This window comes from Melanotaenia boesemani, chromosome 10, assembly GCF_017639745.1.
Source record: "Melanotaenia boesemani isolate fMelBoe1 chromosome 10, fMelBoe1.pri, whole genome shotgun sequence".
Classification (NCBI taxonomy): domain Eukaryota; kingdom Metazoa; phylum Chordata; class Actinopteri; order Atheriniformes; family Melanotaeniidae; genus Melanotaenia; species Melanotaenia boesemani.
In genome coordinates, this window is record NC_055691.1 from 24,465,915 (window position 1) to 24,488,333 (window position 22,419).

Consider the following 22,419-nt stretch of genomic DNA (forward strand, 5'->3'; position numbering starts at 1 on the left):
AAAGACCTTTGGTCGTAAATATTGAACATGTTTAATACTTCTGATTGTCAGCCACAGCTGGTTTTGGAGCCGATTGTTGGGACAAATTCATAATAAAACACACCACAGACCAAATGATAATTTTATAGGAAAATCTTATTAGACTAAATAATATCAAATGTTTCCTGAACTTGGTCGGGAAGGGGGAAAAAAGGGACAAAAACAGCCCGATAATCTTTATGTGTGTACCTAGCTTTAGCTAACTGTATTTTTATTCTAAAATGCGATCATTTGGGTGAAAAAAGTATATCAAATGCTCTTTTTGGCATCACTAGTGGTGTCTACGTATTGATGCGTATTCATGAGCCAGTATCTGGAGACCAAGCTTCTTGGATTTGAAAAAAAAAAAAACTACTTTTATTTCGGGATTAGATAGAAATTGTAAGTCTTAGATGTTTAAAGAAAGGACTTTTACTCAGGTTTAGGAGTCATAATCAGATTAAATAATTTTATATATATATATATATATGAAATATTTATGTTATAATATGTTCATGTTATAATAGCAACTTGGAAGCTTGTTAATAATAAGTAAAATTTTTTGCAATATTCCAACATAAAATAGGTTAAATTTTATTTAAACATGGGAAGGTAAATAAACTAGAAAAAATTGGACTGAGAAAACACGCATACATCTAAGGCAGGGTGTTTACCCTGGATTGTCAAACAGTTGTTAAACATCGGTTTGTAAGTCAATGACAAATGTTTTGTAAATGATATAAAGTAAATCTACGAATCAGTGTTAACACACAAATAGTTTTATCTTCCTCTTCATTGATGTGATATTGAGAGACAAAAAACATATAAGGAGACACCCAGAATCTTTTATTTACCCCTCCTAAATTGCAAACACCCAAAGGACTATATTACATGATGTTTGTAGTGAGGTACCAGTTGCTTGAATATCCATCACAGGACTGAGACGAATCAAGGACTACAGGAACAGTCAGGATGCCTCTTGAATGGGTGATACCATGGCTCAGCCTGTGTCTTGGACTGTCAGGCGCCACCAACAGTATGCTACAGGGACATGATAACTGTGTATATTATTGTGTTAAGAAGAAACATTATCAAACCATATCAAGACTTTTACGCTGCTCGAGTATAAATGTCTTTCTTCTTTTTCTTATAGATCTGACAGGGACTGAAATGCCAGTAATTACAGGTAAGAGATCTTCTGAGTTTAAGAAAAAAGAACAAATAAACTGTAGTTTGAACCATCATTTAACAGTTATTTTTATCCCAAAACCTAGAAGTGAGACATTCTGACAACAACCAGTTCTGCAGCACATGGGGAAACTACCACTTCAGGACGTTTGATGGGTATTTTTTCCAACATCCCTCGACTTGCAACTATGTCCTTACATCCCAGTGTAAGGCCAGCTACGAGACTTTCAACGTTCAGATCAAGCGGCAGCAAGTAAATGGGGTAACCACCATCGAGAAAGTCACAATGAAACTGAGTGGGACCGTGGTGGAATTGGCCAACACTTCGACCATAATTAATGATAACTCGTGAGTGTGTGTTTTATTGATGAGTTGTTGTTTTTTATTACCAGCTAATGTACTGGTTTAACTAGTGGTCAATGTCTTATACTCATGATTTGTTTGTCCCTCTTTAGTGTCTTCATTCCATACAGCAAGGCTGGCATTGAGATTGAGAAAAGTGGAACTTATGTTAAACTTAAAGCATCGCTGGGTCTCGTTTTAATGTGGAATCAAGCGTCCTCTCTCTGGGTAAATTTGTTAATGTCTGCTGTTTTATATACTGTGCACAACCTGACCAAACTAATCACAGAAGATCAATTATATGCTAAAAAAGTTAAATTAAAAAGTTAAATAAAACTAGTCATGACAAATAAAATGGAAAAAGCACTGCAAGGAGAAAATATTCATTACTGAAACAAGGATAAAATTCAAGCATTCAGTAAATCAGTGTTTGAAAGTTCAACTAATTCCTGTTGAGATGTCCTCACTCTAGACTGAAGCAAATTATCAGATGTTATTTGAACTTTTGTGGATGGTCATTCTTTTGAGTTTCTGGGAAGTGAAAGTTGGCAGAACAAAGAGTGCCGGGTGCCACTGCAACAATATCTGATGTCTGTATCTGATTCTGATCTGAATTTGAACAAATTTAAGGTGGAGCTGGATGAAAAATTCAAGAATCAAACCTGTGGTCTGTGTGGAGACTTCAGTGGAGTACAGGTCAATAAAGAGTTCGTCCAGTCAGGTAAATACTGAATGCTGGAGCAGAGAATAACCTTACATGCAAATAATAATAATAAAATCCAACTTTTTCTACGTATCTCTATCTTCTGCAAAAAGGGGCACTAAAGAGTAATAAATATGATGCTGAGAAATGGAAAGTTGATGGTCCCACTAAAACCTGTGACGAGATCGACACTCAAGTCACCCGCACTTGTGAAAATCAGGTAGGAGACGCTTGATTGCCTTGTCATGATCTAACATTTCAAGTGTTATAATCTAAATGCATGATATGCTCCGATCCCCAGACGGACCTTTGTAAGAACCTCCTGACTGGACCTGCATTTCTCAGCTGTCAAAACCTAATAAATACAGACTTATTTATTAAAGCCTGTATGAAAGACATGTGCAACTGTAACAGCAACAGCACTTCATGCATCTGTTCAACTGTGTCAGAGTATTCCCGGCAGTGTGCTCATGCAGGCGGGACACCACAACAGTGGAAGACCGCACAACTGTGTGGTAAGAAGTGACATAAAAAGATTTAGAAAGTTTGATAATTAACAGAAATTATAAAAAAAAATCATTGTATTGCATTTTAATAGTGCTACCTGTGTTTTAAATAGGCAAACAATGCCCTGTCAGTATGGAATATATGGAATGTGGAAACCCTTGCATTAACACCTGCAGAAATCCCCGAAGAAGTCGGGCCTGTGATGAGCACTGCATAGATGGATGCTTCTGTCCATCTGGTAAGTTTACCAACTTTGAAAATGATCGTTTGTTATGCCTCCACCGAGGCGGTGGTCATGTGTTTGGCGGCATTGGTTTGTCTGTCTGTCTGTTAGTATCATAACTAAAAAATTTATGTATGGATATTGATAAAATTTTCAGGATATCTCACAAATGGAATATGGAACAAGTGCTTAGATTTTGGGGCTGTACCCAGTAATTTTTTAAAGAATCCTTTATTATGGGAAGTATTACGCATTACGTACTCTAGCATAACAAACCAACAAGCAACATCGGTCCAGTTCCACTCTAAAATGGCAAGTGCAGGTTAAATGAGAGAAGCTGTAGAAGCAGTGTGCGCATCACATGCTTTGTGTGCTTATGCATATGGGAATATTGCAGACTGTCAGCAGAAGATTCCAACAGTAAAAATGTAACAATTCTATGCAAGTTATGTCTGCAGGACATAAATAGTAAGTTAGAACGTCTGCCTTGTTGACTCCTAATTTGAAGAGATGTGAAGTTGAAACATCCACCCAGTTAACAGGACAGTTTTATCACAGCTGTTACCCTTACGAATTTCAGGTTTATGATTAAATGCCAATGTGAAATATATTTGTATTCACAGAAGGCCTTGAGGGCCTTTTTCTCAAAAATATTGATAAAAAGATAAAACAGGGTTACAAATTAAAGACAAACTCTTAATCAAAGGCATTCAATAGTTAATGATTGAAAAGGTAATTTCTTTATAGAGGGATAGAGGGTTTATATACAGTGGGTACAGAAAGTTTTCAGACCCCTTTAAACTTTTCACTCTTTGTTTTATTGCAGCCATTTGCTAAAATCGAAAAAGTAAATTTTATTTCTCATTAAAATACACTCAGCACCCCATTTTGACAGAAAAAAACAGAAATGTAGAATTTTTTGCAAATTTATTAAAAAAGAAAAACTGAAATATCACATGGTCATAGTATTCAGACCTTTTGCTCAGTATTGAATAGAAGCACCCTTTTGAGCTAGTACAGCCATGAGTCTTCTTGGGAATGATGCAACAAGTTTTTCACACAATTTGGGGATCCTCTGCCATTCGTCCTTGCAGATCCTCTCCAGTTCCGTCAGGTTGGATGGTGAACATTGGTGGAGAGTAGGGCTGGGCGATATGAACTAAATCTTATATCTCGATATTTTTTACCTGAATCTCAATATACGATATATATCTCAATATATATATTTTTTGTCAAGTAACCAAAAAGACAGCTCTAATTTACAGCCTTTAGTGCCAAAGATACTTTTATTAAGGATTAGCAGCACATGTGCATTAAAACAGCTGACTGAAATTACAGTCCCTTATATTAAATTAAATGCTCCTAAAACAAAAAAAATAAAAATACTTTTCAATGACCATAACAAAAATACAGCTGGCAAAATCCAAAATAAAAGATGCTTTTAACTCAAAACAAGCTATCTAGATATAAATGATATTGCTTCCTTCTATATTGCGTCTGATAAAGTCTGAAAATCTCGATATATTGCCCAGCCCTAGTGGACAGCCATTTTCAGGTCTCTCCAGAGATACTCAATTGGGTTTAGGTCAAGGCTCTGGCTGGGCCAGTCAAGGATGGTCACAGAGTTGTTTCGAAGCCACTCCTTTGTTATTTTAGCTGTGTGCTTAGGGTCATTGTCTTGTTGGAAGGTGAACCTTCGGCCCAGTCTGATGTCCTGAGCACTATGGAAGAGGTTTTCTTCCATGATATCTCTGTACCCGCGTTCATCTTTCTGTCAATTGCAACCAGTCGACCTGTCACTACACAGCTGAAAAACACCCCCATAGCATGATGCTACCACCACCATGTTTTACTTTTGAAATTGTATTGGGCAGGTGATAAGCAGTGTCTGGTTTTCTCCAGACATACCGCTTAGAATTAATTCCAATAAGTTCAATTTTGGTCTCATTAGACCAGAGAATCTTATTTCTCAAAGTCTGAGAGTTCATGTGCAAACTCTATGCGGGCTTTCATATGTCTTGCACTGAAGAAAAGCTTCCATCTGGCCACTCCGCCATAAAGCCCCGACCGGTGAAGGGCTGCAGTGATAGTGGACTTTGTGAAACTTTCTCCCATCTCCCTAATGCATCTCAGCAACAGTGACCATTGGGTTCTTCTTTACCTCTCTCACCAAGGCTTTTCTTTCACGATTGCTCAGTTTGGCTGGACAGCCAGGTCTAGGAAGAGTTCTGGTCATCCTAAACTTCTTCCATTTAAGGATTATAGAGGTCAGAGCTGGACTCAAATGAAGGAGTAGAACCATCTCAAGGAGGATCAGAAAATATGGACGGCATGTCACTTAAATATATGTGAGTGTCACAGCAAAGTGTCTGAATACTATGACCATGTGATATTTCAGTTTTTCTTTTTTAATAAATTTGGAAAAATTTCTACATTTCTGGGGGGGGTTTTTCTGTCAAGATGGGGTGCTTAGTGTACATTAATGAGAAATAAAATCTTTTTCGATTTTAGCAAAAGGCTGCAATAAAACAAAGAGTGAAAAATTTAAAGGGGTCTGAATACTTTTTATACCCACTGCATATATGAAAACATGAAAACTTTGTTACATCATACAAAGACGTTATAATGAAAGTGTCTTCAAAACTTTTGCTGAGTGTTGCTTTTGCGGATTAGCTGCACGGTTGAAGGATCGTTTTCTTGGCTACTAGATGGCCGGCTTGGATATGGGCATTATTTTTTTTCATCCACATGTGATATTACAACATTCAGTTGGAACAAACTGGGTGGTCCAACTGCAGGTTGCAGTAAGGCATACTTGGAGCAGAGTGACACTTTCAAATATAACATCATTAGCTAAGTGTAGTATAGTACTCATATTCAAGATGTGCCTAAAGTCTTCTCTCTTTTTACACTGAGCAACATTCTGAGCACACCACGGAAGGCTGAACTGTGAGTTATTTGTTAGATGATAAAATGTTAATATGTACAGACAAAAATTTCCAAAGGTGTCCTGACTAGCATGAATGGCAATCATTACCTCCAGTTTCATCAAAAAAACATCTCTGAGTTGGCCAGTTGTTGAACAATGGATATTTAGCTGATTTGCTATGCAATATAGTTTTCAATGAAAAACCAACATCCAGCATAACTAAAGATAATTACTCTAGACTTGAATCTTCTGGGGCATTTTGACATTATTTTGGTTTTAAAATTGACTTTATTAGCCCACCGTATGGGAGTATCTGGTTAGTGATCAACCTACATCGTCCATCCTAGACTGGTCCCACCCGTCTCAAAGTGGGTTTCAGAATTTAAACTGAGTAGAAACATCTGACTTAAATTGGTGACGTTAGTCAAGAGATTTTTACATATGGATCTCAAAATATTGGTAAGTTTTTTTTAGAGAGAGATGGTCACCTTTCTTGAGTTGTTAGTTAGTTAGTTAGTTAGTTATATGTAAACTTGTATTTAACCAGATACATAAAGAACAAATCCTCGTTTACAATGACGACCTGGCAGTCAACTTCTGCCTTGATGATGGTTTCTTTATTGGTTGATTCAGATCCAAACTTTGTTAGCAGCGAAACTCCAATTGCACATCTATACATCTATACATTAAACATCTATAGATGGAGGACAAAAATCCATTTTTGCTGCTGTTTTTTTTTCACTAAACAATATTCCTTTGTTTCCATGCTGGTATTGCTGCCTATGGATAAGTGATCCTTCTAACCTCACTTCAAAGAAACCTACTACAATAACATGTCAAAATATTGCAAAAAATTTATCTTTGCGAGTGCTGTGTACTGTTCTTACATTTCTCACTTTTACAAGATCTGAGTTGCATTTAGTATATTCATTTTTACTGTTTCTCCCAAGGGACGGTCTTTGATGACATTTCAAAAACCGGATGCATCACTATTGACCAGTGCTCCTGCTCTCACCATGGCCATTCATACGAACCTGGGGAATCATATTTTAAGGCCTGTAGAAATTGGTAATTTCTTCAATATTGTCTCTCAATTAACAAAATGTGTTTTCATGATGGTACATCTGATTAAACATAAGTCCAACTAAACTGTGTCTGTTTCCAGCACCTGTGTTAGTGGTAAGTGGAACTGTACGGATGTGGACTGTCCTGGTATCTGCTCTATCCTGGGTGGATCTCACATCACCACCTATGATGATAACTTATATACTTTCCACGGAGACTGCTCGTACGTTTTATCCAAGGTGGGGAAATCAAACTAGCAAGTGCTAAACATAATAACGATTGTAACAATTAAAAAGATTAATCTTGTAATTCACAAACTGATTTATATCCAATTTAAATAAGAAATTATTTTCTAATTAAGTGTGTTTTTGTCTTCTTAATTTTAGGATACTAATGGGACCTTCAGTATCCATGGTGATTTGGCCAAATGTGACAAATCAGATAAATCATCTTGCCTGTCTGCTGTCACTCTACTATACCTTAAGGATCCGGTAAAATATGTACATTAAAAATAAATTATAATATTCTTATATATTCTCATATATTATTATTACTACTACTAAAATAATAATAATAATAATAATAATAATAATAATCTGTTGGAAACAGAATATATATCTTTACATAACAACTCACTTTTCCTGCAGGTGATTGAAATTAAAGCCAATGGAGAGGTCCTTCAAAAAACACAATTGTTTAAGCTCCCTCTCCTCCTGGGTAAGTAAATAGTTCCTTATAGTGAAATCACAACATTCAACTTGTTTACTTAACATTTGCTCAGTGGGGTTTTTTTCTCCTCCACAGATGACATTACAATCTTCAGTCCATCTACATTTTTCATTGTGATCCACACCACCTTTGGGATTGATGTTGAGATTCAGCTCGTACCTCTTATGCAAGTCTACATCAAAGCCAATGTTTCCATGAAGGGAAAACTCAACGGTGTGTTTTACTTTTTAAGATCTTTTCAAGATTGTTTTACGTAAAGTTTAAAGTATCAGCTTCTTGCAATGAGTGTTTATATTGGCTGTTAAGTTAAATTATAATGTTATCAATTTAGGTCTTTGTGGAGATTTCAATGATGTTCAAAATGATGACCTCAGAACTACAAGTGGACTGACTGAGGGAACAGCTGTGACATTTGCCAACACATGGAAAGCCAAACCAAACTGCCCCGATGTGAAACCCACAACTGATGATCCCTGCTCTTTAAGTATTGACAGGGGTAGGTCGGAAACATTATGGTCTATACTTTCATATAAGTCTCTACATTGCTTTACCAGTCAATAGCTTTATTTATTTTTTCATTTATTTATTTTCTAATTCATTAATTCATTCATTCACTCATTCATTCATTATTTCTGTCTCTCTAACACAGAGAATTATGCCAAACACTGGTGCACTCTTCTGTCAGACCCAAAAGGGATTTTTTCATCTTGCCACACTGAAATAAACCCAGCAGAATATGAAAAAGTATGTAATTATGTCTTTCCATATATATCTAAATGTAAGATTGTCTTTCTATTTTATTTTACTTATTTTTCTAATGATTTTTAAAGCTGTTCATTCAGGATGTTGTTGCATCTATTTGCAGTTTTGTGTTTATGACACTTGTGCCTGTGGAAAGAGTGAGGAATGCATGTGTGCTGCCCTATCTGCCTACGTCCATGCATGTGCCGCTGAAGGTGTCTCACTGAAAGGATGGAGGGAAACTGTATGCCGTAAGTTTTACCCAATAAATAAACTGGGCATAATTAAGTGTGGCTTTGCTTTTAAAATTTCCCCACTTAACTAGCCAATCCCATCTTTTTTTCACAGAGAAGTACACGACTGACTGCCCTTCTAATTTTGTGTATAAGTACAAGATGACAAACTGTGGTCGTACCTGCCGCTCTCTTAGTCAGTCAGACTTAACATGTGGGGTTAATTTTACCCCGCTTGATGGTTGTGGCTGTGCTCGTGGTACTTATCTCAATGAGAATGAAAAGTGTGTACAAGCCTCACAATGCCCTTGTTATCTTGGAAATGAACTGGTACAGTCCGGGACGAGCATCACAGTCAACGGACAAACTTGGTGAGGTCTTTATCAGTTTCTAGCCAAAAATAAACTTTTTTGTTAATCTGCTGACATCTTAGCTAGTTATTTTATAGTTGTGAGATAACATGAAAATTGAATATAAAGAAAAGGACAGTGTCATGTAAAAAATGTCCTGAGTGAATTACAGTGTCAGTCTTAATGCCGTGGAAAATGTTGAATAAAATAAATAAATGCAGTGTATGCCTGTCAAAAGCTTCTGGAAGGAAAATGACGACAAGAAGCCACACTAAAAAAAAGGAAGGGGGGAAATCCTGCACATCCTACTCTGCTAAAACTAAAATTCCACTCTTTATTTACAGCTGTAGAATTAGTTTTTTCTGCAATCACATTGTGGTGGGTGGGCCGAACAGACTGGAGCGCAACCATCTTCAATTTTTATTAACATCTAGGGAACCCTAAAGTCAACCAATTTTAAATACAGCCACTTCAAAGAATTGAATAATTCTATTCATAGGACAAAAAAAAAAAAAATCTTGAAATTAATTTTACTTCTTTGCTTACTTTTCTCTGCCATCTTATTGTGCCTTTCAGCTCATGCAATAGTGGGACATTAAGCTGCACAGGACAGCAGACAAATGGATGTAGGTACATGTTAATCTGTAAAGAACACTATTAGAAAAAACAAACAAACAATAGTCTCCCCTTTAACACACTATCATTGTCATCAGCTTGTAACGAGCCAAAGGTTTTCTTCAACTGCTCAAATGCAAAGCCAAGTGAGAAGGGATTTGAATGCCAACGCACCTGCCAGACACTGGGCACACAATGTGTAAGACTGAGATTTTGCTGTTAAATATAATACACACGTATGCTTATGCAAAAGATTCACATACATGTTAAATAAATTGCTGTTATGCTGTATAGGTAAGTAAACAATGTGTCTCCGGCTGCGTTTGTCCTGATGGCTTGCTGTCAGATGGTAAAGGAGGTTGTGTGAAAGAGGAAAACTGTCCTTGCCCACATGATGGAGAATACCATAATCCTGGAGAAAATATAAATGTGGGTTGCAATAAATGGTGAGTTTTAAAGTTCATGCCAAAGTCTTGTGTCACGTCACATTTTATGTGCCCTTTTGGAGTTTACAACATTTAACTTTCTATTTCCTAGCACGTGCAAAAACAGAAAATGGGAATGCACAAATAATGATTGTGGTGGAACCTGTACCGTATATGGAGAGGGCAATTACATCACCTTTGATGACAAGAAATATGCCTTTAAAGGCGACTGTGGCTACATTTTCGCCCAGGTACAATGTGTCGTTATGTTTAGTTGTTGTGACTTGTTAAAATAACTCTTTTGATACTGACATCAGATTATTTGCAGGATTACTGTGGAGATGCTATGAATGGCACCTTCAAGGTCCAGACTGACCCCATGGATTGTGATCAAACTGACAGCACCTGCTTTAAACCTATCAAGCTCTTCTTGGGGGTACAAAATTAATAGATATAGACAAGCACTGCATAAAATATTCAAAAGTACTTATCTCATAATTATGACTTAAGATCTCATAATTACAAGAAAGGTTGAGGTGGCTAGTCGTTGCTGCACTCAAGAAATCAAGATGATGTTGATACCAGATTTAGAGTAATAAATATTAACATGAATATCAGCCTAAGTGTGTTGCTTTTCAACAAAATAACCATAAAATTACATATGTTAAATGGATTTCAACTTTTTAAATAGGTAAAATGAAGCCCTGATTCCAAAACGTTGGAAGAAAGTAAATAAGATCATTAACTACTTAAGAACCACTACAAATCCAGTGATTATGAGAACCTAAGTGGTAAAAATGAGATATTGTGTTGCATCTTTTCTTTTCTGGATTCAATGCACTTCCTTTTAAAAAAAAAGTTAAAGTAAAAAGCACTACTATGTACACTCAAAAATATTTTTATTTAATATTCAGTATGATTTGGAAGGTTTACATATGAATATGTTTTGTTTCTTTCAGAATCAGGAAATTGATCTGTCAGCGGAAAATGTCAAAGTTAAAAAGCAAAGCACAGGGATAGACATACCCTGGACTTATCACATTATGGGTTCATATCTTGTCATTGAAGCAAAGAATGGTCTTGTTCTCATTTGGAATAAGAAAACAACACTCAAGATCATACTCAACTCCAAATTCTATGTGGGTGAGAGAATATAGAGATTATTGGATGAAAAGGTGATATGGATTGCATTTACAAATGAACCTGTTTTCATTTTATCTCAGGGTAAAGTCTGTGGTTTGTGTGGAAATTTTGATGGTAGTATCAAGAATGATTTAACAACAAGAAATAATGAACTTGTGATTAATGCACTTGAGTTTGGAAATAGCTGGAAAGTGAACCCTACCTGCCCGAGCGCCAACACAACAGAAACTCCCTGCAGTCTGTGCTCACACAGACAATCATGGGCAGAAAAACACTGCAGCATTATCAAAAGTCCAGTGTTTGCAGCATGCCACTCTAAGGTAAGGTTACTTCAAGATAAATGGTACATTTCACACAATCTCAAAGTGAATGTACCTAGTCACCTGTTTTATGCATGATTACATATATAGAACATAATCCATCCTCTGCTTGCATTTACAATGACTTTTTCTTTTCATATAGGTGCCTTTCCAGAACTATTATGATGACTGTGTGAGAGACACATATGCTTGCAATCCTGGGGGAGATTGTGAATGTTTTTGCTCAATCGTTGAAGCCTATGCAGCGGCCTGTAATGAAGCTAAAGCCTGTGTGAAATGGAGAACTCCCAAAATCTGCCGTAAGCACTTTATTTTAGTAGACTAAGAAAAAACAAATGAAAAGGGTAAAATCCTAATTATTGTCACAATCACCAAACTGTGTCTCTACTGAAATGTCCAGGGGAATTAACTATAACTGTAGTTGACTTGTAAAACAGATGAATTCTTGTAAAATGTAGAAGATTTTATTCAAAGAATAATCTGTTTTGCTTGGCTCAGTACTATTTCCTGTGGCTCCACAATACAAATTTGGACTATTTAACGTTACACATCGGTAGCTATGGGCCAGTTTTAGGTGTAACAACAACTAACAATGGAGCTCCCAAATTCCATTCTTTTGCCAAACAGTTTTTATCTGGCACTTCTAGGTAATATTCAACAATATACAAAATAATTTCCCTGAAATTTGTTTTAATCTCAAGGATAGTTGTGAGTACTTAAGAGAAGCAAAATGACTATAAATAACTTTTACACTTTCTCTGTAATTGCTCTAGATTACTAGTCATTCTCTCTTTGTCAGATAATTTATTTGGACAACTATAAAGAATTTAGAGTAAATCTCATTTATACAAAAGATTATGGTCCTGAACCATTTTCTCTTTTTTTTTACACATCCCAGATTATAAAAGTACACGAGATAGCAAAACAAACATGTTTTCCATACACTAGTGCAACTGAAAACATGGTTACCAGGTTAGAAAAGAAAAGAAATAAAAATCATGAATCTAATATTTTTCTCATTTAATCTTTTTTTTCATTATTTGTGAAACCAGGAAAAGATTGCAGAAACTGCTGGCTTGTAGTTGGATGTGTGCTCATGTTAGATTTAATTTAGCGATTTTTCTTTTATTACCTTTAGTCATGTCATATTTACATACTTCAGCCTACATATACAGTATGTAGATTGCAAGCTTTGGTTTAGCGAAAAATATTCCACGCCAAAGACAAGTTGTGTATGTAAAGCAGTGGGATGAATTGCTTACTTAGAGGGGCAAAAAGCTTAATCGTTTCACTGCAAGGTTTGTTGTTGTGCACTGTCTGTAAACCAAAACAAAGTGTGTCATGAGCCACACCTTTATCTACCTCTTCCCCCACCCCCACTTGCCTCATCTGTGAATGAATATGCAAAATGAAAACACACCAAGTAAAACAATATTGAAAATGTTAAATTATCTTATAACATCTATGTTGTTATTTACTGTCCAGCAGAGGAAGAGTTAGCTCTGAATCAGATTGTAGCCCCTTTAGCTCTCGCAGTGCTCTTTTCTTTGGAAATACAAGGCCAGTGTTAATCTGGGTTATGCCCCTTTCTTCTTTTTTGTCAACGACCAATGTGTTTTTCAGATGTAATATCGGATTTCTTTCTTTTTTTTTTTTTTTTACTTTTTTTTTTATTAAGGACTTCCTTTTACAATATAAACAGTACAAAGAACAGAAAAAACACATAACAAATAAAATAGGAAAAAAGGCACATTCATTACATATTAAAGTGACCGAATTCAGTAAATCAAAATCAGGTCATCCAGGCTGGTCAGTCAAAATACACTATTCCACATTAATATCAAGTTACATATATTAACTGCTACCTGAAAAAGTGCCACCCTGATCATTATAGCGTTCCCATTTTTTCCAGTATTTAGCCTACTGAATTTTTTAAGGTTCAAAGAAAATGTTAACTTCTCAATTTTATTATTATTTCCGTTATTATTTCTTTCCATTCTTGCTGTAATGATAGTTCTTTTATTAGCCATTTCCTGGTAACAGCTTTTTTACCAGCTGCCAACAGGTAATTAATTAAGTATCTGTCACTGTGGGATATGTTAGTAGGGATATATCCCAGGTAAACAGTACAACAATCATATTTCAAATTAAAATGCATCACATGGGCAATTTACACTACAATTTCAGTCCAATATGTTCATATGACAGGGCAGCCCCAGAAGATTTGAAAATGGTCAGCAACCAGTTTTCCATATTGTCTCCAACAATGTCTTACGCAGGTCGGCCCATTTGTGTTTGTTTTTATTTTTTGTTTTGTTTTTGTTCTGGGGTAGTAAAAAAATATATATTATTATTATTATTATCTACTTTTTTTAATCCACATTTAAAAGCAAGCTAAAGACTCGGTTTTTAAGGAGCATTTCCACACTTAGCTTAACACTTGTAGCTACTCAACAGAATGAGTTAGAAAGATTTGTCCAGCTCTTTGGCTCAACCAAGTACTGAATAAGCTGTGTGCACTTATGCCCAAGTTGATATTGTTTGATGAAATTGTGATCTTGTATTTAAACAAAATGGCTTACAATATATATATATATATATATAGTGCTGGGCAACGATTAAAATTTTTAATTGCGATTAAACGCATGACATGCTGCGATTAATCGCGATTTTTGCCTCAGCCAGCTAAATAAAACTCCTTTAGAGCTGCAAAAGTTATGAGACTCTTCAAAAAGGCAACTTAATATATAATTTTAATGTAGAGTCACCATAGGATATTTGTTATTTTTAAAGAACCACAATTTTATTTCTGTTTTTAGGTTTTAAAATAAAGAAAAACATAAACCTTTATAAGAAAGAGGATAAACAGACTTTCTCCTAAGGGATGTAGATATTTGAGGAAAATGATGTAAAAGAAAAAAAAGTCCCTGTTTTCCAACCTAATGACAGGATAGATAGATTTAAAAAATATATTTTAGCCACGAATTTTGAGGCATTGTGGAAGATCCAGAGAGCCACCAAAATTTTAATCGTTGCCCAGCACTAATATATATATATATATGCACTGCCTCTAGCGCCACATGACAGCACCTGGGTCCAACTGGACTCACAGCAGTCTGACTACCACTTGTTTGAATTCTTGCTTGTGTTGTTCTTACTCTCAAATATAAGGCACTTTGGATAAAAGTGTCTGCTAAATAACTGTAGAAAAATATTTTTCCATATGAACTCCCTCCAATGGCAAGAACTGGATGTATTCAATGGCATTTTCCAAATGTTGAGCCAAAGCTCCTCTGATATGGTGATCCTTGCTTCCCTTTGCCATTTTATTTTAATGTAGTTTGTCGAGTGACCTTTAGGTGTTTGTAGACATGAATATATCTTAGCAAACAGCTTTGTTTTAATCTTAGACTTGTATGCATCAGTTATTAGGGTGATCAAGCCAGCGTTACTTTCCTCTCTAGTTTTAATGTTGCTGTTAAAACTTACTTGAAGATATCAGAAGAAATCTTGCTTCTCTAGATTATAATTCTCTTTAAGCTTTCAAAACTGTATGGCTACCCTGCATCTGAAACGGAACAGAATGCCCAGAAACCTCAGGTAGACCAAAGTTTAAGGCGACTATCATGTTAAATTCTCTATCATATGCTACCCATCGTAGCTGATTAGTCCGATTTCCTCATTTTCCTCATTTCCTCACATTCCTCAGACCAGATATTAAGGTCCTTGTCTAACAGTTTAGGTTTTCTTTCTGTTCTAAATATAATTTCTTCTCTCCGATTACTGTCTGCAATGGTAAATGTAATTGAGTCATGGCCAGTCTTTTCCATTTAGCTTCATAAGAAAGGTTACACCAATAGAGTAAATATCTCAGTTGTGCAGCTTTAAAATAACTTTGCAAATCTGGGAGGGAAAACCCACCTTGTTCCTAACAAAGTTGTAATGTTGTGAGTCTTACTCTGGGCTTGTAGCATTTCCATATAATCCTGAATACATTCTGTTCCACGTAGCAAATTGTTTGGTTGATATTTCTACAGGTATTGATTGAAAAAGAAAGAGTAAGTGAGGTAGGATACTCATTTTGATTATGTCTATGTAGGTCAAGCTGTAATAAAGTCCATTTTTGGATATCTTCCTTTAATTGTCTGGTAATTGGTAAATAATTTATGTCGTAGACATCTGACAATGTTTTGGGAACCTTGATCTCCAAATATTTGACAGTTTTATCCGATTTCAACTTGAATTTCACAGTGATATTGTGTTTTTCTTTGTTTGTATGTTTTTTTTTTCCTATTAGCCATATTCTGTGATTATTACAATCCTGAAGGAGAGTGTGAGTGGCATTATGCACCATGTGGAAAACCATGCCTGAAGACATGTAGGAATCCTTCTGGGACATGCTACAATAAACTTCCAGCCTTGGAAGGTAAGAATGATAAAAGAGTGTTTGCATTTTAACATTGTAATTATTCATCAATGCATCAGATTTAAGTTCAACTCTGATATTTTGATGAGTTTTTATAAACTTAAAAATACTCATAGTTGGTTAGAAGGGCCAAGGCAGACTTTCTGTAAGTTACATTTGCAATTTACCATAACATTTACCTTCTTAAGGCTGCTATCCAACTTGCCCTCCTGAAGAACCTTATCTGGATGAAGATGCCATGAAGTGTGTGGCGGAATGTCCATGCTATGATGAGGAAGGGACCCGTTACAATGAAGGGGCTCCCATGCCTTCAAAGGCAAACTGCCAAAACTGGTAAAATAGCAATAATCCTCCAGTTTGTAGGAAAGTTTATCAACACATACAAAGCTAGATATGTAATTTAATTTTGTTTATTAATAAATTTAAGTGAACCTTTTATTATCCAAATTACTTTCAGTACTTGTTCCTCATCAAAGGCAAACTGTATCTTTAATATCCATGGTGAGTAGAATGAACACTATGAATATACTTTTGATTATTTCATTAGCTGTTTACTGTCTAAAGTGGACAATGACATGCAGAATAAATTGAAAGGAAAGGTTTTTGTAAGATTTTCTCCTGATTTTGCAGCTTGTACCTGTACCTATAATGGCACTGAATACAAATATGGTGAAAAAATCTATGACACACATGATGGAGATGGAACCTGCTTCACTGCCATTTGTAGAGAGAATGGAACTATTTCCAGGATAGTGAAGCCTTGTACCATGACAACCCAAACATCAAAACCTACAACAGTGTTTGTGTTTACCACAAATGGTAAGAATAAATTACACTATACACCAGTGGATCGCTGCTTTACCTTTAAACTAATTTTGATGGAAACTTGATCATTTAAACTAACTTGGTTGAATTGTTTTTCAATATTTTTTCTGATCAGAAACAACTACAAAGCAGCCAGTCAAAACAACTCATTTCCGTTCTACCATTACTACTGAAGCCATTACAACAATTATGACTTTCTCAATGAGAACTCATTCAACAAAATTAAAAACAACACTGTCCCTATCAACAAGGTTCCCATCTACACAAATACCTACAATTACTACGACCACTCAAATATCACCAACAACAATTACAAAAAACGCCACAACAACAATCACTGAAAAACCTAAAACTACGTCCGGAAAATCAACAACAACCACAGGCACAGAAAAATCTACAACTAAAGTAACTGAAAAAACACCAACTCCATCAAGCACACAAAAACCCACAACTTTAACCACTCAAACCCTGATAACAACAACAGCTACTAAAAAACCCACAACAACAACTTCTATCACTGAGAAATCAACAACAGTCACAAAACAACCACCAACAACCACAGGCACAGAAAAATCTACAACTAAAGTCACTGAAAAAACACCAACTCCATCAAGCACACAAAAACCCACAACTTTAACCACTCAAACCCTGATAACAACAACAGCTACTAAAAAACCCACAACAACAACTTCTATCACTGAGAAATCAACAACAGTCACAAAACAACCACCAACAACCACAGGCACAGAAAAATCTACAACTAAAGTAACTGAAAAAACACCAACTCCATCAAGCACACAAAAACCCACAACTTTAACCACTCAAACCCTGATAACAACAACAGCTACTAAAAAACCCACAACAACAACTTCTATCACTGAGAAATCAACAACAGTCACAAAACAACCACCAGCAACCACAGGCACAGAAAAATCTACAACTAAAGTAACTGAAAAAACACCAACTCCATCAAGCACACAAAAACCCACAACTTTAACCACTCAAACCCTGATAACAACAACAGCTACTAAAAAACCCACAACAACAACTTCTATCACTGAGAAGTCAACAACAGTCACAAAACAACCACCAGCAACCACAGGCACAGAAAAATCTACAACTAAAGTAACTGAAAAAAACACCAACTCCATCAAGCACACAAAAACCCACAACTTTAACCACTCAAACCCTGATAACAACAACAGCTACTAAAAAACCCACAACAACAACTTCTATCACTGAGAAATCAACAACAGTCACAAAACAACCACCAACAACCACAGGCACAGAAAAATCTACAACTAAAGTAACTGAAAAAACACCAACTCCATCAAGCACACAAAAACCCACAACTTTAACCACTCAAACCCTGATAACAACAACAGCTACTAAAAAACCTACAACAACAACTTCTGTCACTGAGAAATCAACAACAGTCACAAAACAACCACCAACAACCACAGGCACAGAAAAATCTACAACTAAAGTAACTGAAAAAACACCAACTCCATCAAGCACACAAAAACCCACAACTTTAACCACTCAAACCCTGATAACAACAACAGCTACTAAAAAACCCACAACAACAACTTCTATCACTGAGAAATCAACAACAGTCACAAAACAACCACCAACAACCACAGGCACAGAAAAATCTACAACTAAAGTCACTGAAAAAACACCAACTCCATCAAGCACACAAAAACCCACAACTTTAACCACTCAAACCCTGATAACAACAACAGCTACTAAAAAACCCACAACAACAACTTCTATCACTGAGAAATCAACAACAGTCACAAAACAACCACCAACAACCACAGGCACAGAAAAATCTACAACTAAAGTAACTGAAAAAACACCAACTCCATCAAGCACACAAAAACCCACAACTTTAACCACTCAAACCCTGATAACAACAACAGCTACTAAAAAACCCACAACAACAACTTCTATCACTGAGAAATCAACAACAGTCACAAAACAACCACCAACAACCACAGGCACAGAAAAATCTACAACTAAAGTAACTGAAAAAACACCAACTCCATCAAGCACACAAAAACCCACAACTTTAACCACTCAAACCCTGATAACAACAACAGCTACTAAAAAACCCACAACAACAACTTCTATCACTGAGAAATCAACAACAGTCACAAAACAACCACCAACAACCACAGGCACAGAAAAATCTACAACTAAAGTAACTGAAAAAACACCAACTCCATCAAGCACACAAAAACCCACAACTTTAACCACTCAAACCCTGATAACAACAACAGCTACTAAAAAACCCACAACAACAACTTCTATCACTGAGAAGTCAACAACAGTCACAAAACAACCACCAGCAACCACAGGCACAGAAAAATCTACAACTAAAGTAACTGAAAAAACACCAACTCCATCAAGCACACAAAAACCCACAACTTTAACCACTCAAACCCTGATAACAACAACAGCTACTAAAAAACCTACAACAACAACTTCTGTCACTGAGAAATCAACAACAGTCACAAAACAACCACCAACAACCACAGGCACAGAAAAATCTACAACTAAAGTAACTGAAAAAACACCAACTCCATCAAGCACACAAAAACCCACAACTTTAACCACTCAAACCCTGATAACAACAACAGCTACTAAAAAACCCACAACAACAACTTCTATCACTGAGAAGTCAACAACAGTCACAAAACAACCACCAGCAACCACAGGCACAGAAAAATCTACAACTAAAGTAACTGAAAAAACACCAACTCCATCAAGCACACAAAAACCCACAACTTTAACCACTCAAACCCTGATAACAACAACAGCTACTAAAAAACCCACAACAACAACTTCTATCACTGAGAAATCAACAACAGTCACAAAACAACCACCAACAACCACAGGCACAGAAAAATCTACAACTAAAGTAACTGAAAAAACACCAACTCCATCAAGCACACAAAAACCCACAACTTTAACCACTCAAACCCTGATAACAACAACAGCTACTAAAAAACCCACAACAACAACTTCTATCACTGAGAAATCAACAACAGTCACAAAACAACCACCAACAACCACAGGCACAGAAAAATCTACAACTAAAGTAACTGAAAAAACACCAACTCCATCAAGCACACAAAAACCCACAACTTTAACCACTCAAACCCTGATAACAACAACAGCTACTAAAAAACCCACAACAACAACTTCTATCACTGAGAAATCAACAACAGTCACAAAACAACCACCAACAACCACAGGCACAGAAAAATCTACAACTAAAGTAACTGAAAAAACACCAACTCCATCAAGCACACAAAAACCCACAACTTTAACCACTCAAACCCTGATAACAACAACAGCTACTAAAAAACCCACAACAACAACTTCTATCACTGAGAAATCAACAACAGTCACAAAACAACCACCAACAACCACAGGCACAGAAAAATCTACAACTAAAGTAACTGAAAAAACACCAACTCCATCAAGCACACAAAAACCCACAACTTTAACCACTCAAACCCTGATAACAACAACAGCTACTAAAAAACCCACAACAACAACTTCTATCACTGAGAAATCAACAACAGTCACAAAACAACCACCAACAACCACAGGCACAGAAAAATCTACAACTAAAGTAACTGAAAAAACACCAACTCCATCAAGCACACAAAAACCCACAACTTTAACCACTCAAACCCTGATAACAACAACAGCTACTAAAAAACCCACAACAACAACTTCTATCACTGAGAAATCAACAACAGTCACAAAACAACCACCAACAACCACAGGCACAGAAAAATCTACAACTAAAGTAACTGAAAAAACACCAACTCCATCAAGCACACAAAAACCCACAACTTTAACCACTCAAACCCTGATAACAACAACAGCTACTAAAAAACCCACAACAACAACTTCTATCACTGAGAAATCAACAACAGTCACAAAACAACCACCAACAACCACAGGCACAGAAAAATCTACAACTAAAGTAACTGAAAAAACACCAACTCCATCAAGCACACAAAAACCCACAACTTTAACCACTCAAACCCTGATAACAACAACAGCTACTAAAAAACCCACAACAACAACTTCTATCACTGAGAAATCAACAACAGTCACAAAACAACCACCAACAACCACAGGCACAGAAAAATCTACAACTAAAGTAACTGAAAAAAACACCAACTCCATCAAGCACACAAAAACCCACAACTTTAACCACTCAAACCCTGATAACAACAACAGCTACTAAAAAACCCACAACAACAACTTCTATCACTGAGAAATCAACAACAGTCACAAAACAACCACCAACAACCACAGGCACAGAAAAATCTACAACTAAAGTAACTGAAAAAACACCAACTCCATCAAGCACACAAAAACCCACAACTTTAACCACTCAAACCCTGATAACAACAACAGCTACTAAAAAACCCACAACAACAACTTCTATCACTGAGAAATCAACAACAGTCACAAAACAACCACCAACAACCACAGGCACAGAAAAATCTACAACTAAAGTAACTGAAAAAACACCAACTCCATCAAGCACACAAAAACCCACAACTTTAACCACTCAAACCCTGATAACAACAACAGCTACTAAAAAACCCACAACAACAACTTCTATCACTGAGAAATCAACAACAGTCACAAAACAACCACCAACAACCACAGGCACAGAAAAATCTACAACTAAAGTAACTGAAAAAACACCAACTCCATCAAGCACACAAAAACCCACAACTTTAACCACTCAAACCCTGATAACAACAACAGCTACTAAAAAACCCACAACAACAACTTCTATCACTGAGAAATCAACAACAGTCACAAAACAACCACCAACAACCACAGGCACAGAAAAATCTACAACTAAAGTAACTGAAAAAACACCAACTCCATCAAGCACACAAAAAACCCACAACTTTAACCACTCAAACCCTGATAACAACAACAGCTACTAAAAAACCCACAACAACAACTTCTATCACTGAGAAATCAACAACAGTCACAAAACAACCACCAACAACCACAGGCACAGAAAAATCTACAACTAAAGTAACTGAAAAAACACCAACTCCATCAAGCACACAAAAACCCACAACTTTAACCACTCAAACCCTGATAACAACAACAGCTACTAAAAAACCCACAACAACAACTTCTAGTCACTGAGAAATCAACAACAGTCACAAAACAACCACCAACAACCACAGGCACAGAAAAATCTACAACTAAAGTAACTGAAAAAACACCAACTCCATCAAGCACACAAAAACCCACAACTTTAACCACTCAAACCCTGATAACAACAACAGCTACTAAAAACCCACAACAACAACTTCTATCACTGAGAAATCAACAACAGTCACAAAACAACCACCAACAACCACAGGCACAGAAAAATCTACAACTAAAGTAACTGAAAAAAACACCAACTCCATCAAGCACACAAAAACCCACAACTTTAACCACTCAAACCCTGATAACAACAACAGCTACTAAAAAACCCACAACAACAACTTCTATCACTGAGAAATCAACAACAGTCACAAAACAACCACCAACAACCACAGGCACAGAAAAATCTACAACTAAAGTAACTGA

At 36.2% G+C, this 22,419-nt stretch overlaps 1 protein-coding gene across 1 annotated transcript in view; it reads left to right on the forward strand.

The window, feature by feature from the left end:
* The first annotated feature begins 971 nt into the window (after positions 1 to 971).
* The window catches only part of LOC121648114 (mucin-2-like), a 36,108-nt gene continuing 14,660 nt past the window's right edge, over positions 972 to 22,419 (forward strand). The window contains exons 1-27 of the mRNA XM_041998062.1: positions 972 to 1,054; positions 1,172 to 1,204; positions 1,293 to 1,554; positions 1,662 to 1,776; positions 2,179 to 2,269; positions 2,365 to 2,471; positions 2,553 to 2,766; positions 2,871 to 2,996; positions 6,861 to 6,978; positions 7,076 to 7,214; positions 7,362 to 7,466; positions 7,623 to 7,692; positions 7,780 to 7,917; positions 8,036 to 8,200; positions 8,354 to 8,448; positions 8,570 to 8,696; positions 8,794 to 9,049; positions 9,605 to 9,654; positions 9,742 to 9,842; positions 9,938 to 10,089; positions 10,181 to 10,319; positions 10,397 to 10,504; positions 11,028 to 11,207; positions 11,292 to 11,531; positions 11,674 to 11,830; positions 15,829 to 15,957; positions 16,146 to 16,290. Of these exons, the coding sequence (XP_041853996.1) occupies positions 991 to 1,054; positions 1,172 to 1,204; positions 1,293 to 1,554; positions 1,662 to 1,776; positions 2,179 to 2,269; positions 2,365 to 2,471; positions 2,553 to 2,766; positions 2,871 to 2,996; positions 6,861 to 6,978; positions 7,076 to 7,214; positions 7,362 to 7,466; positions 7,623 to 7,692; positions 7,780 to 7,917; positions 8,036 to 8,200; positions 8,354 to 8,448; positions 8,570 to 8,696; positions 8,794 to 9,049; positions 9,605 to 9,654; positions 9,742 to 9,842; positions 9,938 to 10,089; positions 10,181 to 10,319; positions 10,397 to 10,504; positions 11,028 to 11,207; positions 11,292 to 11,531; positions 11,674 to 11,830; positions 15,829 to 15,957; positions 16,146 to 16,290 (3,626 nt within the window). The 5' untranslated portion in view covers positions 972 to 990. The remainder of the gene's footprint in view (positions 1,055 to 1,171; positions 1,205 to 1,292; positions 1,555 to 1,661; positions 1,777 to 2,178; positions 2,270 to 2,364; positions 2,472 to 2,552; positions 2,767 to 2,870; positions 2,997 to 6,860; positions 6,979 to 7,075; positions 7,215 to 7,361; positions 7,467 to 7,622; positions 7,693 to 7,779; positions 7,918 to 8,035; positions 8,201 to 8,353; positions 8,449 to 8,569; positions 8,697 to 8,793; positions 9,050 to 9,604; positions 9,655 to 9,741; positions 9,843 to 9,937; positions 10,090 to 10,180; positions 10,320 to 10,396; positions 10,505 to 11,027; positions 11,208 to 11,291; positions 11,532 to 11,673; positions 11,831 to 15,828; positions 15,958 to 16,145; positions 16,291 to 22,419) is intronic.